General features: G+C 36.9%; 1 protein-coding gene and 1 non-coding gene across 9 annotated transcripts in view; one reads left to right on the forward strand and one right to left on the reverse strand.

Annotated features, from left to right (window-relative positions):
• The first annotated feature begins 23 nt into the window (after positions 1 to 23).
• Positions 24 to 17,165, forward strand: part of NSL1 (NSL1 component of MIS12 kinetochore complex) — a 34,199-nt gene continuing 17,057 nt past the window's right edge. For 2 of the 8 annotated variants that reach the window (XM_036109763.2, XM_036109764.2), the window contains exons 1-4: positions 24 to 279; positions 3,429 to 3,504; positions 7,881 to 8,011; positions 11,083 to 11,137. In XM_036109763.2, the coding sequence (XP_035965656.1) occupies positions 46 to 279; positions 3,429 to 3,504; positions 7,881 to 8,011; positions 11,083 to 11,137 (496 nt within the window). In that variant the 5' untranslated portion in view covers positions 24 to 45. The other 6 variants (XM_036109765.2, XM_078078141.1, XM_036109768.2 and 3 more) reach the window with 6 other exon arrangements.
• LOC118546815 (U6 spliceosomal RNA) lies at positions 10,023 to 10,120 on the reverse strand. The gene has a single exon (XR_004922778.2). It is a non-coding gene; the product is annotated as a U6 spliceosomal RNA (small nuclear RNA).

Below are 17,165 nucleotides of genomic sequence, written 5' to 3' on the forward strand. Positions count from 1 at the left end.
GCCCTTCCGCTCCCAGCGTTCCCGCCCGCAGTTCAAACTGGAAAAATGGCGGCGGCTCCTGTGTTGGTGGTCCCTTCCCCTCCGCGGGACGTGGAGAGAGTGGCCGGGGCGGACGACGGGGCCTCGGTCGCCGGCACCTCCCGAGAGGACTTCCGGGTGCGCTGCACCTCGAAGCGGGCGGTGACGGAAATGCTAGAACTGTGCGGCCGCTTTGTGGAAAAGCTCGGGGACGCGCTGCCAGAGGAGATTCGGGAGCCTGCGATGCGAGATGTGCAGTGGGTACGGGCCCGGTAGCTATCTCTTATCACCCCCTTACCCTATACCCCTCTCAAGGCTCAGAAAGAGCCTACGACAGGCTTCCCAAAGTTAACGGTGCTGCCCGCTCCGGTAGAAGAAGCCCGAGAAACGCGAGGGGTCGAAATAGATGCCAGTGTCAGCTGGGTATTAATCGCTTAGACCAGCGCCTTCCAGTAGAAAAATACAAGGCGAGCTATGTACGTAACTTGAAATTAAAGGAAGAAAAAATAGGTGAAATTAATTTTAATGTTATGTTTTATTTAGCCCGCTCTATCCACGATACTGTTTTAACTTGTAATAGTAAAAAGGAAACGAACGAGATCTTTTCTATTCTTTTGTTCCTACTAAGCTTTTCAGATCTGGTGGCGTAAATTTGGAGCTCATCTCCTTTAAGGCTGTAGCCACATTTTAAGGCCTCAGTAACCACAGAGTGGCCAGTGGCTCCCCTATTGGACAGTGCAGACTGACTCTAGGAGGAATTCTCCAGGAAGGGGTAATCCTGGAAGTCAGCCAGTCACCACACTGGCCTTTGGTCTTTTCCTTTTGCCTGTTTTAGAACTTCATGTAAAGTCGTGAAAACATTTTCCCTCCAACTCTAAAGTAGATAAGGAAGCTGTCTTGATTAATAACTTCGCTGGCCCTCATAACATTTCCCCTTCCTTTCTCACATATTTTGCAAAGCCCTGAAGAAGCTAGTTTTTTGAGGAAAGACACAGCATTGAGGGATTGGTACCTGCCTTAAGGAAGCATACAATCTATCTCTAGAAAATAAGTTTAAAAGTTCATAATGCAGCACACTTGTGAGTTCGAATGACCACAGTGCAAACAATAAAAATAAACGTCAAATGGAAGAATAAAGAAACAGCACCTGGGTAGCGAGTCTGTGTTCCAGTTTTGTATACAGTAACGCTGTTACTACCTTCTTGCAAGGAAGGGAAGAATAGAGACATACCTCAGGACATTTTTAGTAGTTTTTGGGAGAAGACTGTTTTGTTGCATAATGATCTTAGAATTTGCCCCTTTCTAAGAAGTGCTAACATATTTAGAACATTTACTTTACAGAAAAAGAGGAGCTTGGCTTAACCTATTAAACCTTATTTAATGGATGATAAAGTGAATTAGAAGATAAAAGTTTGAAGACTTAAACTACCAACGAATTCACTTATGTTTTATATTAAAAGCAGATAAAAGGCAGAGGCTTTAATTATGTTGACGTATCTCTTTATCTAAAACCATGTAATATTGTAATGGGTATTCTAAAAAAAATCGCATTGATATGATTGTGCAATGAATATTACAGTTTGTATTCTGAGATAATCCTTGAATGCCCATATATAAAGTAAAGATTTTACTTTATAAAATCTTTAAAATGTAGAGTGTGTACGTTAACTCATAATTATCAGTCATTTGATTTATGCTTATTTTTACTTCTACAAAGTGTGTAAAATACATTCTCATTGTAAAAAGCAGCATAAAGCAAAAGTCTGAATTCCTCTCCCCCATCCCTCTTCCTTCCTGGAAATAACTTACTATTTTGGAGGGCCCATGGAGGGTGTAATCCTTCTATACATTTTTTTATGGCTTTACATCTCTCTGTTGTTTTAGATTTTTGTTTGTTTTTTTACATTAATAGTGTTAGGATGATGTATTTAGCAATTTAGCTTTATTTTTCCTCCACCAAATCTGTCTTCGACTATTATTTGTCAATGTTAGGTAGAGATATACTTTATTCTTTTTTAGTATTGCATGATATGGATATAGTATATTTAACCATTTTCCGAATTTGAATTTAGATTTTATTTTCCCCTCAGTATTTTATAATTTCAAATAGTGCTTTAACAAACATTACTAGTACATCCTTTTTATGTTTTTATGAGAACAGTTTTTTAGAATACATTGCTAGAAGTGAAATTGTTAGGTAATAGGGAATGTGCATTTAAAATTTTAATGGCACTACCAAATTCCTTTAGTCCCTTATTTTTTAATGTAGTATAAACATTTTTAACCTTACAAAAAACAGACTAGTACAGTGGACACCTGTATATCCATCACCAAAAATTTTTTTTTTAAGACTTTATTTATTTATTTGACAGACACAGCGAGAGAGGGAACACAAGCAGGGGGAGTGGGAGAGGGAGAAGCAGGCTTCCCACCAAGCAGGGAGCCCGATGCGGGACTTGATCCCAGGACCCTGGGATCATGACCTGAGCCTAAGGCAGACGCTTAACGACTGAGCCACCCAGGCGCCCCTGTCCATCACCAAATTTAACAGTTATCAAAAATTTGTTACACTTCCTATTTTATTTATTTATTTTTTAGGTAGGTTCCATGCCTAAGGTGGAGCTTGAACTCATAACCCTGAGATTAAGAGTCATGTGCTCTACTGACTAAGCCAGGTGTCCCTTTACACTTCCTATTTTATTTTATTTTATTTTATTTTTTTAATTTATTTTTATTTTTTAAAGATTTTATTCATTTATTTAATTGACACAGAGAGAGAGACAGCGAGAGAGGGAACACAAGCAGGGTGAGGGGCAGAGGGAGAAGCAGGCTTCCCGCCAAGCAGGGAGCCCGATGCGGGGCTCGATCCCAGGACCCTGGGATCATGACCTGAGCTGAAGGCAGTCGCTTAACCGACTGAGCCACCTAGGCGCCCCTACACTTCCTATTTTAAAGCAAACTTCAGATCTCATGTCATTTGATTTCTATGTACTTCAGTGTACATCTCTAAAAAAATATAGTCCTTTATGAAGTAGAAATTAATTTTACTTTGTTTTAAGCATTTTTTTCCTTGTTAACACTGATGCTTGTTCAGCAGCATATGTAGTACTTGTACCCTTGAGACTCAGCTGAGCTCAACTTTGTTAGCTTGTATTTTTTCTTCATTTAAGGAGTATGTAAATTTTTGCATCAAATTTTCTCAGATGTAGTGTAATGGTTATTATCAGAGCTAAAATGTAGGTAGAATCAATGATTGAAATGGAGTCTTCATTGAAAAGAATATAGTAATAAGCTAGTCTATTTTTCTTGATATCCCATATTACAAATCTGAAATTCTTATTTTGCCAAAATGTTTTAGTTCAATATTTAAAGTTATTTTTAGTGACTTGAGTATTGTGAATTTATTTCAGACTTTTGAATCAGCTGTGCAAGAGAATGTCAGCATTAATGGGCAAGCATGGCAGGAAGCTTCAGATAATTTTATGGGTATGTGATTTAACTTTCCTTCTGTCATTAATTTCTGAGTTATTTTTGTAGCTAATTTTATCTCGAATGCTAATTTTTAATCCCCATTTTCAGTCTCTCTTTTTTTTTTTAAGATTTATTTATTTATTTATTTGAGAGAGAGATAGCAGAGTGAGAGATAGCACCAGCGGAGTGGGGGGCGCAGAGGGAGAAGCAGGCTCCCCATTGAGCAGGGAGCCCCATGCAGGGCTCAATCCCAGGACTGAGCCACCCAGGCACCCCTCAGTGTCCCTCTTTTAAAAATTTTCCTTCACTGGGGGGAAAAGGGAAACATCTAGAAGACTACTGAGGCAAACTACACAGTAGGTACCTTGATTTTTTTATATATGCTATCTGGCATTCTCAACAAGATTTTCACCTCATTAGTCTTTGAAAGTACCCTTGTCAGTAGTTTACTGGAAAATACTGTACAACTATCTCCAGATGAAGAAACAGGCCCAGAGAATTTCTGTGAGTAATACCTTATAAATCAAGTTGTATTTTTACAAATGACCCTTATTGTAGATAGCGAAGTACCCTTAGAAGTATGAAGTTAAATTGTAAGAGTACCAACCATGTAAAGGATGAGGTAAATATATGGAGAAACCTCTTTAGAGACAGAATACTTCCTTTTTTTTTAAGATTTAATTAATTTATTTGACAGAGAGAGTAAGCGTGAGAGAGCACAAGCAGGGGGAGCTGCAGAGGGAGAGGGAGAAGCAGACTCCCTGCTGAGCAGGGAGCCTGATGAGGGGCTCGATCCCATGACCCCAGGATCATGACCTGAGCTGAAGGCAGATGCTTAACCAACTGAGCCACCAAGGCGCCCCAGAATACTTTCTTCAAAGCAGACTTGATTGTACCCTAACTAATGGTGTTGACATATCTAAAAAAAATCAAAGTTTTAATGGAAAGAAAATGGTCAGTGGTCAGTGTAAGAAGGAAAAAATTTAGTAGAAAAGGAAAGATTTGTGTGAGAAAAGAGTCAGAATTCTCCAGCAAAGTCTAGGAGAAGGGCTACCCTGACAAGAGGGTCAGAGTGTCTTGTCTTTCCCCATGGTGATATTACAGAGTCTGACCAGCATAACTTGGTATCACTGCTTGATATTACTTGCTATCCAGTTATACCCTTGAGCTGATTCCAAGCTCATTCTATCCACCCTCTGTGGTTATAATTTTTCTTCTCAACATTAAGATAATACTTTGCCCAGAAAACTTCACTGTCTAATCCTTGGGATTATTATAGTTATCTCTTCAAAGTCACCAAAATTTACTTTCTGGTTTATATATTGAGATGGTAAAAGCAATAACATTAGATTTCCCAAATTTTATCAGAATGATTGCCAATTAGTAGGGGAGAGGGAGTGTATCACAATCACCTAAAGTATTTTTAAACTATACAGGCTTTCCTGTGTATTTGACTCTTGTTCTCTGAAGTCACTTTGGAGTTGCTTTATTGTTTGCTCCAGGCTGCCTTTAGCAATATGATTCATCAATTTATAGATTAAGATATATATTTTCTGATAGGTTGGCAGCCTGGGTAGAGTGTGGTTATTCTTTGTCCCTTTTCCTTCCTATAATCATGAGGGGAAATAGTTGAGAATACTACAATTTTACCTTCTTTCATGGGCACTTGATAATGCCAAGCACCATACCAAATTCTAGGATGTAGATGAAAACACATGGTCTTACTATTTAGGAACTCATTGTTAATGGAAGGAAATGGACAAGGAATTACTATACTGTTTAGGAAGGGGGATAAGACCCAACAGAGTAGATTGTTGTTAAATTAAATGCATTTAATGAATGACAGCATGCTAGATAAAAAGGAGGAAGGATATTTGAAGCAGAGAGAACAGCATGTACAAAGGCACAATGGAGTGATATGTTTGGAAAATGTCAAAAATGAATTGGGAAAACTAAAATGGCAGGTGTGGCCAGAGAGATAAGTTGGGGCCAGATCACAAAGAACCTTGAGGGTTTGCTAAGGAATTTGTACTTTATCCTGTAGGCAATGGGGAACCAGTGGAGATTTTTAAAATAGAATTTACATGAAAAGCTTTGTGTTTTAGAACACTAACTGCTGGCTGTGTAGGGGTGGATTAGAGAGGGGTGAAATTCAAGGCAGGCTGATCTTAGGGAAGTTATTGAAATAGTACAGTAAAAGATGGTGAAGACTTGCCCTAAGATGGTAGGAAAGGAGAGAAAAAGGTTCAGCAGATAGGATTAAAAGCATTTGTATCTGATCTAATACATAGAAGCAATAAGTAAGCTTCGCAAGGGCAGAGGTTTTTTGTCTGTTTTGTTCACTGGGATCATTGTAAAAATGAGTGAACAAGTAAAAGGAAAAAAAGTGAATGAATATACAAGCGAAAACAACTTTCTCCCTTCCTCTGTAACTACCCTGAAAGGACTTGACTTCAGGCTTGACCAGGTACATTTAAGAATTAAGGTGTAAGTTCCTTGAGAGCAGGGGCTATATTTGTTTTTCAACACTTAGCTTGGCATATAGTAGGGACACAGTAAATACTTGTTAAATTGGTGACAAAATCTTCCCTGCTCAAATTGTTTATACATTTCAGTTTTGTAGCTTTATCATCAGGTGGCGCTGAAAAACCATTTTCCTGCTCCATAGAAGATTTAGCTGGGAGACTTTTTTTTTTTTAACTGTGAAATAGTACATTATTTCAGGCTAATGATTGAACTTTTTATATGGATAAATTAAAATTTAGGAAGGGCTGCTCATCTAAATGAGTGTTCAAAGTAAGCAGTGACTGTTTTTCTCATAATACTCTCAAAAGAATTTAGTTGGACTTAATATTTGTTACATGAATGAGAGATACCTGATGTACTTCATTCATCTTTACCCAATATGTATGTGTGTGTGTGTGTGTGTGTGTGTGTGTGTATATATATATATATATGCTGATATATATATATATATATATATATATATATATATATATATATATATGCTGATATATGTCGGCAATGTTTGAAAGTTTCCAAAAATAAATATCACTGTTTCGGACTTCTTAATGAAGCTTCTACTTAATAAAATAGATATATTTCTAGCATAGACTATGACGTAGCAGAACACGTGTGATGAGACCAGCTTAGCCAATGACCTAGCTCTTTAGTATTTTTTTTTAAAAGATTTATTTATTTGAGAGAGAGTGAGGGTTCGTGTGTGCACGTGAGCAATGATGGGGCAGAGGGAGAAGGTGAGAATCCTCAATTAGATTCCCCCCCCCCCGAGCACGGAGCCACTCTGGGCTGGATCCCAAGACCCTGAGATCATGACCTGAGCCGAAATTGAGAGTCAGACCCTTAATCAACTAAGCCACCCAGGCACCCCATTCTTTAGTGTTTTTAACTACTTATTTTTAAAGATGATTTTCAAAATAAGGTTGATGTACCACCTGCATTCATTTCATCTTCGGTGCTTAATTTTGGGGCCCCATTCCAGAAGCTTCTGTTGAATAAAAATTTCTGCACTTCTGACAAGTTCCCCATGTAATTTTTCCACTGGAGTTTGAGATTCACTGTTTTAAAACAGGAAAGCAACAGATAAATAGTTTTAGTTAAATCAAATAAATTATAAAGTCACTGTGTCTCTTACTTTTTCCTACTATTCCAGTTGTGTCTACTTCAGATTTAGCTATTCCATTCTGCTACTGTCACAGCTTTGGTGCAGCACATAATGAAGTCAAAACATGTTGGAAACTCTGACATTAAATGCCCTTTACAGTCTAGTTCTTTTATATTTTATCATCCTTTCCTTACACTTTATCCTGCAGCCACTTAGAACTTTTAGTTTTAGAACAAAGTTTCCGAAAACCTCTATGATCTTGCAAATACAGTTTCCTCTGCCTAAAATGCTTCTCCTTGTTATTTTTTGTCCCACCTTTTTTTAATCCAATGGATTTACATTTATATTTCAAGGCTTATTAGCTCAAATGTTGCTTTCTGTTCAAAGTCTTAAATTCCCTAGGCAGAGTTAGGGTTCCGTTGTTCTCTGTCCGAATAGCATTTTGTTCATACCTCAATTGCATTTATCAGTTGTTTCGCAGTTATGTTTCTTCCAGGAAACTGTGGACTCTTAGAGAGCAGGGATCATGTTATATTCATCTTTGTATTTTTCTAATTTCGGCCTGGCTTCCCATAGGTGCTCAGTAATTGATTTTTCAATGAGTAAATAAATGAATTAATCACCAAAGTGGGGGCATCCATTAACTTGCCATATTTGTTTTTCTTAATTATTTTGTATTTTCTAAATTTAGCTTGTTATATTTTTATATAGAATATAAGCAATGTGTTTTAAGAAATTTTTTGATATTGTTTTTCTCTTGAAATAGATTCTGATATCAAAGTACTTGAAGATCAGTTTGATGAAATCATAGTAGATATAGCCACAAAACGTAAGCAGTATCCCAGAAAGATCCTGGAATGTGTCATCAAAACCATAAAAGCAAAACAAGAAATTCTGGTAAGATGATTTATCTTTGAGATAATAAATTTTGTGTTATGTCTATTTTACTACAATTAAAAAAATTAAAGTATGAGATGATATCTATGTGGACACAGATGACATTTTGTTTTCTTTGTCTTTTCTTCCTCAATTACTACTGTTGATCTCTTGTAAGATTTTTTCCTGTTCTAAGTTATACTAGATTTTGAACACAGCTGATTTTTTTTTTTTTAAGATTTTTATTTATTTATTTGACAGAGAGACACAGTGAGAGAGGGAACACAAGCAGGGGGAGTGAGAGAGGGAGAAGCAGGCTTCCCGCGGAGCAGGGAGCCCGATGCAGGGCTCGATCCCAGGACCCTGGGACCATGACCTGAGCCAAAGGCAGACGCTTAACGACTGAGCCACCCAGGTGCCCCAAACACAGCTGATTTTAAAATAGAATTTGAGGGGGCGCCTGGGTGGCTCAGTTGGTTAAGCAACTGCCTTCGGCTCAGGTCATGATCCTGGAGTCCCTGGATCGAGTCCCGCATCGGGCTCCCTGCTCGGCAGGGAGCCTGCTTCTCCCTCTGACCCTCCCCCCTCTCATGTGCTCACTCGCTCTCATTCTCTCTCTCTCAAATAAATAAAATCTTTAAAAAAAAAAAAGTAGAATTTGAGGAAGGAAGACTAACTTTACAATTCTGAGACCAGGAAGGAAAAATAAATTTATCTTTTTTTTTTTAAAGATTTTAATTATTTGAGGGGGTGCAGAGGGAGAGAATCTTCAAGTAGACTCCCTGTTAAGCGTGGAACCTGACTTGGGGCTCCATCTCACAACCTCTGAGATAACGATCTGAGACAAAACCAAGAGTCGGTTGCTTAACTGAGCCACCCACGAGCCTCAGTAAATTTATCTTTTAGGCCTTTTCTTTCTGTGTGTCATTTGTGTTTGGCACATTATTTGTATATGTGTATATATTTTGGAAGACCCCTTTAGCTTAAAATTGATGATGACAGCTGAATACCTGTTCATGACACCAAAATTTGCTTTATGAATTGTGTATAATTTGTTTTGCTCCAGAAGTCATGATGGGGTAGGAGTAGGTTTGCTGGGAATGGCACTGCCTCTGGAGCTGGAAACACATGTTGCTTTAAATTATGTTATACTGTTTGTCATTAATTTTTCAAATTAGCATACTTTCACATTTAAATCTTCCAGTTGCTTTTTGTCAGGAATTTTTTTTTTTTTTTTTTTTTTTTAAGACTTTTATTTATTTATTTGTCAGAGAGAGAGCGGGCACAAGCAGGGGGAGCAGCAGAGGGAGAGGGAGAAGCAGACTTCCTGCTGAGCAGGGAGCCCGATGTGGGACTCGATCCCAGGACCCTGGGATCATGACCTGAGCCGAAGGCAGACGCTTAACGACTGAGCCACCCAGGCGTCCCAGGAATTTTTTTTTTAAAGATTTTATTTATTTGACAGAGACAAAGTGAGAGAAGGAGCACAAGCAGGGGGAGAGGGAGAGGAAGAAGCAGGCTCCCCGCCGAGGAGGGAGCCCGATGTGGGGCTCAATCCCAGGACCCTGGGATCATGACCTGAGCCGAAGGCAGACGCCTAATGACTGAGTCACCCAGGCGCCCCTGTCAGGAATTGTTTTAGACAGTAAAGACATTGTTCTATGAGAAAAAAATATAAGCAGAATTTTTCATTTTTTTTTTCTTCCAAAGCATTCTCAAAAAAATACCCTACTCTATCTCCCCCCTCCCAACCTTCCTTTTTAAAGTTTCTCCAGGAAAAACATTCAAAATGTATTTATTTTCTCTCTCCCTATTACTACCCCCTTCTTTCCTGGAAAGAGTCTAATTGGTAATCAGTATTGCATAAAAGAAAGAAAGTTGGCAGGCCTAGGTGGGTACTGCTGTGGAAGTTTAAAAATGGATGCAATATGGATGGATGGGGTGAGGATACTAAAGGCAGCTCTTTTAGAAAACATTTTTGGCTCCTGCTGGCTTTGGGCAGGAGTAAGGAGGAACATTTTACTCTTTTTGCTGAATTGTAGGTCTTACTCCATGTCAACCTTGCACAGGGGCCATGCTAACCTTCTCTGTATCATTTCAATTTTAGTGTATGTGCTCGCCGAAGTGAGCCCGTGGATCCTGTGCTATAGTTCTGCTCTCATAGTCCCAGCCTATCACAGGATGTATAGGCTTCAGTGTGCTGACATGGTAGCGGCCACTTTTTAAAACAGCTTCTGTGCAAATATGAGTTCTGAGTTCCAAACATTGTCTTAAAATGAACTTTTGAGGGGCGCCTGGGTGGCTCAGTCGTTAAGCGTCTGCCTTCGGCTCAGGTCATGATCCCAGAGTCCGGGGATCGAGCCCCGCATTGGGCTCCCTGCTCTGCAGGAAGCCTGCTTCTCCCTCTCCCACTCCCCCTGTTTGTGTTCCCTCTCTTGCTTTCTCCCTCTCTGCCAAATAAATAAATAAAATCTTTAAAAAAAAAAAAAAAGAAAATGAACTTTTGAAAAAACAGTCTATTCATAATTTGGAGACTACCTTGTACTTTAAACACAAAATTCAATCTCTGTGGCTTTAATTTGCTTGTTTGCTTTTTTTCAACTTTTTTTATGGTGCTATTTCTTAGTGTATGCGGTAGGTGGCAGTGCTATAAAAGGTATAATTCAGACTGAGTTTGATCTTTTGGCCTCCTTTCCTACAGATTTCAGGATCTTTTTTCTTTCTTTCTTTCAATTTTTCCTTTTTTCTTTTTTTCTTTCTTTTTTTAAAGATTTTATTTATTTGAGAGAGAGAGCGCACTAGTGATGGGTGGTGGTGAGGGGCAGAGGAAGAGGGAGAAGCAGACTCCCCGCTGAGCAGGGAGCTCAACGCTCAACAAGGGGCTCCATCTGAGGACCCTGAGATCACGACCTGAGGCGACCTGAGCCATAGACAGACGCTTAACTGACTGAGCTACCCCTGCGCCCCGCCCTTTTATTTTCTTTAAAAGAATGCTTCTACCAGCTAATAGTATATTTGCTTACATTAATTGAAGGAAATGTTTATATGAAGGATTAAGTGATTAAATCTGTTTGAATTTATATTGTGTTTAGAAGCAGTACTACCCTGTTGTACATCCATTGGACCTAAAATATGACCCTGATCCAGGTGAGTCAGTGCTCATTTGTGGTAAAAGTGAAGTATCAGCTTATAATTTTTATGAGTTCCTGATACTCTTTTAAAGGTGTCAGTGTGAAGGGTATCTTCCCTTCGATGCTCTAACTCACTACCAGTCATCTGTGTTTAGCTCTTCTCTAGGATTATAAAAACTTGCTCTAAATGTACTGACTCAGCAATCTCCAGGAGTAGGTCCTAGGAATCTGGACTTTTATAAAGCTCTCCCCTGATCTAGACTATTATATCTTCTCAATCTCTAACTTCTATTATAGTATCTTCCCATTTCTAACTGCTACTATACTGTCCATTCTTTGTATTACAGCCAAAGTTATACTGTTAAAGCATTCATGGTGTCACTCCCCAGTGTGATAACCGTCATTGGTTTTCTCATTGTTTACAAAATAAAATCCAATAAAAATATAATGTTGAACTTAAGAGATATGCATACTTGATATACCTTTGAACTCAGTTCTGTTTCCATTTAGATGCATCCTTTAAAACTCAGAGAAATAAAATTGATAAAAACTTAAGTAAACCCAGCAACAGAATTTGCATTGCTAAAAATGTGGATCATACATATTTTTAAATGGTTCTGTTCTCACATTTAAAAATTTGTAACAGTTTTCCTAAGAGACCTTTTGGTGTTTTCCTTTGGCACTCAAAAGTACCATTTCTTTCTTTCTTTCTTTCTTTTTTAAGATTGTATTTATTTATTAGAGAGAACGTGCGCGTGCACATGAGCCAGGGAGGAGCAGAGGGAGAGGGACAAGCAGACTCTGTGCTGAGCATGGAGCCTGATGCAGGGCTCAATCCCATGACCCCGAGATCATGACCTGAGCTGAAATCAAGAGTCAGATGCTCAACTGACTGAGCCACCCAGACGCACACCCCCTTTTTTTAAGTACCATTTCTGAACTATTAGAAAAACCGTTAAAACCTTGATTTATTTGTATGGGCTTCTTATACTTACGGTTTTGAGTACTTTATCTTTGTCAAATTGTGCACTACTTTCTAACATGTCTCCTGCCCCTCATAAATCTCCCAGTGCCAATGGGGATAAACCAAGAGGGGGATGTACAAGTATATAGATACTCAGAAATTTGTTAAAATCACAGCATTCACTCTGTTTGACAAATAAAAATTGACCTAGGCTCACTAAACAGGGAAAGTTGCCAAAATGCAGTAGTTGACATATACTTGTTTTGATTTTGAACAATATAAAGATAATAATTGAAACTTGTGGTATCATAATTACCCAAGTATTACTTTTCTTCTTTTTTTTTTTTTTTAATTCTACACCCAACATGGGGCTCGAACTCATGATCTGGAGATCAAGAGTCACATGCTCTACAATTGAGCCAGCGAGGCATCCCCCCAAGTATTACTTTTTAGATATAATTATCCTCTAAAGAAACTTGTAACCTTTTTATCTTAGGAGGGAAAACAAATTTACTTAAATGATCTTTAAAAGGTCTACATGATTTTTTTTCCCGTACCATTCCAGTTATGTAGTAATAGTGGAAAAATCCTCTATATCATATTATTCTTACTTCAAAAGTAAGCAAAAGAATAATTAAGAATCTATACTTTGGATAAATTTTGAGATTTTGTTGTTATACACTTTCATAATGTTTATGAACTTAGAATAGCATCAATTCTGTAAGCACAGCAAAGTTAACTTACAATTTTGTTAGCTGTGTATTTTGGGGCAAGTCCCTTGATTTCTTCAAACTTCAGTTGTTGTTTTTTTTTTTTTTTAAAGATTTATTCATTTGAGACACAGAGATAGAGAGAGAGAGAGAGCATGAGCAGGGAGAGAGGCAGAGGGAGAGGGAGAAGCAGGCTCCCTGCTGAGCCAGGAGCCCGATGTGGGGCTCGATCCCAGAACCCTGGGATCATGACCTGAGCCGAAGGCAGACGCTTAACCATCTGAGCCACCCAGGCGCCCCAGAACCTCAGTTTTTTTATGGTAAATTCTAGATTTGGAGCCTGATGCTTTAGGTATGAATGCCAGCTCTGTCAGTAAATATTACATTGTTCTTCCTACTTACCAAGGTTGGATTATGAATCACAAGAGATGAGGGGTTCAATAATCTATAACTAAAATACATAAGTACTAGTTTATAAAGAGATACTATGTAATAATAACCTTATTATAGGGACGCCTGGGTGGCTCAGTTGGTTAAGCATCTGCCTTTGGCTCAGTTCATGATCTCAAGATCCTGGGATTGAGCCCTGTGTCTGGCTCCCTGCTCAGCGGGGAGCCTTGTTCTCCCTCTCCCTCTGCCCCTTCCCCCCACTCATGCTTCCCCCCACGCTCTTTCAAATAAATAAAATAAAATAAAAAAACCTTACGATAAATCCTATCTCATTTACGCCATACCTTATACATAACTTATAATACATCTAACTGGTAAAATCATACAAAATTAATTAAAATGGCTTAGGAAAATAGAAAGCATAAATTTGTATAGAACCTAAAAATGAATAAGCTGCATGGGAAAATTTTTGTGGGAACTCCTTGAAAGTTTTTTCTTCTTGCTATTAGAATATTAAGTAATTTATTTATTTGAAAGCTGACATTTTTAAAGAAGGTTTTCTGGTTTTTAAAAAGCAATACTTAGCCAATGTGTATAACATTGATTTGGCAGTTATGTTAGGAACTTTGAGGGATACAGAGATAAAGTAGACAGATTCTCCCTTTAAAGAGCTTATGTTTGAGTGTAAAAGATGAACATAAAACAGAATTCGTTCATGCCCTTAACTGGTTCTTTTCCGAGTTTTCCCTGAGTAAATGGCACCTTAATCTACATTATTGCTTTAGTTAGAAGTCAGCCTTGATTCTTTCCTCCCCTGAACTCCTCATATCCAGTCCATCAATAAACTACAAATTATTCCTTTGAAATATAATCTCACCATTCATCTATTTCTCTCCATCCTGCTATTATCACTTCTAATCTAGATCACCCGTCACTTGTTTTCTAGAAGGTCTTTCTGTTTCACTCTTGTTTTTTCCCATTCCTTGGTGTGTATATATATATATATATATATATATATATATATATATATATATTGGACAGTTGATTTTTTTAAAAGTTCTTTGAAATATTTCAAACATATAGAAAATACGGAGTATAACATAATAAACATTTTTGTTGCTACCACCCATATTTAAGGGGTATTCACATTTTTGCCAGATTTGTTTCAGACCTTTTTAGGAACTAAAAGCTATGGATGCACCTGAAAGCTCTGTACTCCTTCACCATCCTATTTTATTCTCTCTTACTTCAGAAGTAATCACTATCTTCAAGCTGAGTGGATCCCTTATTGTCCATGTTATTTATGCTTTTACTCTATAGATATGTAACCATAAATAATATATGGCATTTGTTTTTAGATTTTTCTATAAATTGTATCATACTGATCATATTCTGCAACTTTTTCCCCCTTGACATTGTATATACAGAAAGCTTTCTATTCGTTGAGCTAATACACAGTATTCCGAATACACCACTGCTTATCCATTCCTCTATTGAGAGAGACTTAGATTATTATTATTTTTTTTGCTGTTATAAATAGTATTACAAGAACATTTATATAACTGTTTCCTTGTATAGTGTAAATATGCCACAGATTTTCTGGAGTAGATTTCTGGAAGCAGAATTTCTAGGTCATAAGGTTTGTTTCTATTCAGCTATTACATTTGAACTGTTACTATTCAGCCTAACCCTACAGTTTCTTCTAACCGTACAGTTTCTTCTGTGAGTTGCCTATTTATATTCTTTGCCTATTTTTCTGTTGGTTTGTTTGAACTTACTTCTAAGAGTTGTACATACAGGCATATATCCATACACACGTACACACACACATTTTGGATATTAATCCTTTGGCTATAAGCACTGTAAATAATTGATCTCAATTTTTGGCTTGTCTTTTAATAATGATCTTATATATAAATTTTAATATAGTTGGATTTACTAGTTTTTTTCCTTTATAATTTGTTCTTTCAGTGTCTTTAAGAAATCCTCTACCCAAGTGACATAAAGATCCTTTGATATTTATAGATTAATTTAGAAAGAAGTGCCATGTTTAACAGTGTACATCCTCCTATTTGTGAATATATTATATCTCATTTTGTTTTTTTTCAAAATGTCCTTCAATAGTGTTTTATAAACACATGTAATAAAGATGATTGTAAGAGCGGTGCCTGCTTGTTTCTTTGAGAACAGTGTTGTTTAAGGGAATGGATATGGTAGGCATTCTGTAATGATGTAGAGAAGTATTTAAAAATGTGTAATAAAGATAGTTATAAGAAAAAAAATAGCGTTTTATAAATTTCTCTATAGGTTTTGCACATCTTTTATTTGTTCCTAGATACCTTTTTGTAGCTATTGTAAATGGTAGCATTTTGCGATTACATAGTATAATTGTTTAAGAACACCATTGATTTTTATTTGCTGAATTCTTTTTAGTTCTAATGGTTTATCTAGTTTCAGTTAGATTTTTAAAAATGTAGATGATCATATCATTTGCAAGTAATGATGGGTTTTATCTTTTTTCTAACTTTATACATCTTTTTTTGTCTTATTACATTGATTAGAATCTTCAGTATAATGGTGACTAGTAGCAATGATAGTGGTCATAATATTTTAAAATGAGTAAGTGTCTAATTTTATCGAATACTTCTTTTGCACAAACTGAGATTATATATTTGTTAACCAACTTTATTGTGGAATAATTTACATATAATAAACTACATTCATTTTATGCATACAGTTTGAGTTTTGACAAATGTAGACAACTATGTAACCATCACCACAATTCAGATATGGAGCATTTTCTATAATTCATAAAGTTCCCTTGTGCCCTTAGATCATATGCTTTTTATCTCTAACTCCATTAATACGGTGAATAAACATTGACAGATTTTTCTGATGGTTATCTTTGCCTTCATAGAGAAACCCCACTTAATATATTTTTTTTCATGCACTGTGGAATTAAATTTACCTATACTTTATGCTTATACTTTGTTTAGTATATTTGCTTCTAGTATATTTCCTTCTGTAGTTACACACAAAAAACATACATGTGGTGTTTTAAAACATGCTGACCTTTTCTAATTTTGGCATCAAGGTTATACTGCCCTCATAAAACAGTTTGTAAATACAGAGGTTATTTGTTCATTGAAGAGTTGATAAGATTCATCTATAAAACTGACCCTAGTGGGTGGTTGGGGTGATATCTGACTTAGCCTTTAGCTAGCTATTCTAAAAACTAGTATACTTAATGCTTATTTATTTCTTCATTTTTTTTTTCTTTCTTGAATCAATTTTGGTAATATTTGTTTGGAAATTAGTCTGTTTCATCCATGTGCTCAGTATGTTGATATGAAATTATTTATAGTAATTGCTTATGTTTGAAAAATCTCTACTCCACATATTATTTTCTTTCTTAACATTGTTTGTTTAAGCTTTCTCTTTTTTGGTAGTATCTTGCTTTAGGTTTCTGTTTTTATAGTCTTTTCAAAAAGTCAGCTTTTAGTTTTTCTGAGTTTCTCTCTGAGTCTTTTTTTTTTTTTTTTTTTTTTTCCAGTTTTCTGGTTCCTTGAATTCTTATCTTTAGTTATGGTCTTCCTGCTTTCTTGAGTTTTCTCTGTAATTTATAGCTTCTTTAGTTGAATACATTGAGAGTTATTTTTTTTTAAAGATTTTATTTATTTATTTGACAGAGTGGGAGAGGGAATACAATTGGAGGGGGAGTGGGAGAGGAGAAGCAGGCTTCCCGCTGAACAGGGAGCCTGATGCGGGACTTGATCCCAGGACCCTGGGATCATGACCTGAGCTGAAGGCAGATGCCTAACGACTGAGCCACCCAGGCGCCCCTTGAGTTATTTTTTAATAAATGCATTGAAGGCTGCTACGTCCTGCTTTAGCCATATTTCCAAGTCTTGACATATAGAAGTTTCATAGCTCAGATCTGAGTAGTTTTTAGTTTGCAAATTTAGGAGTTTTCTTTTACC

Source organism: Halichoerus grypus, chromosome 7 (genome assembly GCF_964656455.1).
Source record: "Halichoerus grypus chromosome 7, mHalGry1.hap1.1, whole genome shotgun sequence".
NCBI classification, from domain to species: domain Eukaryota; kingdom Metazoa; phylum Chordata; class Mammalia; order Carnivora; family Phocidae; genus Halichoerus; species Halichoerus grypus.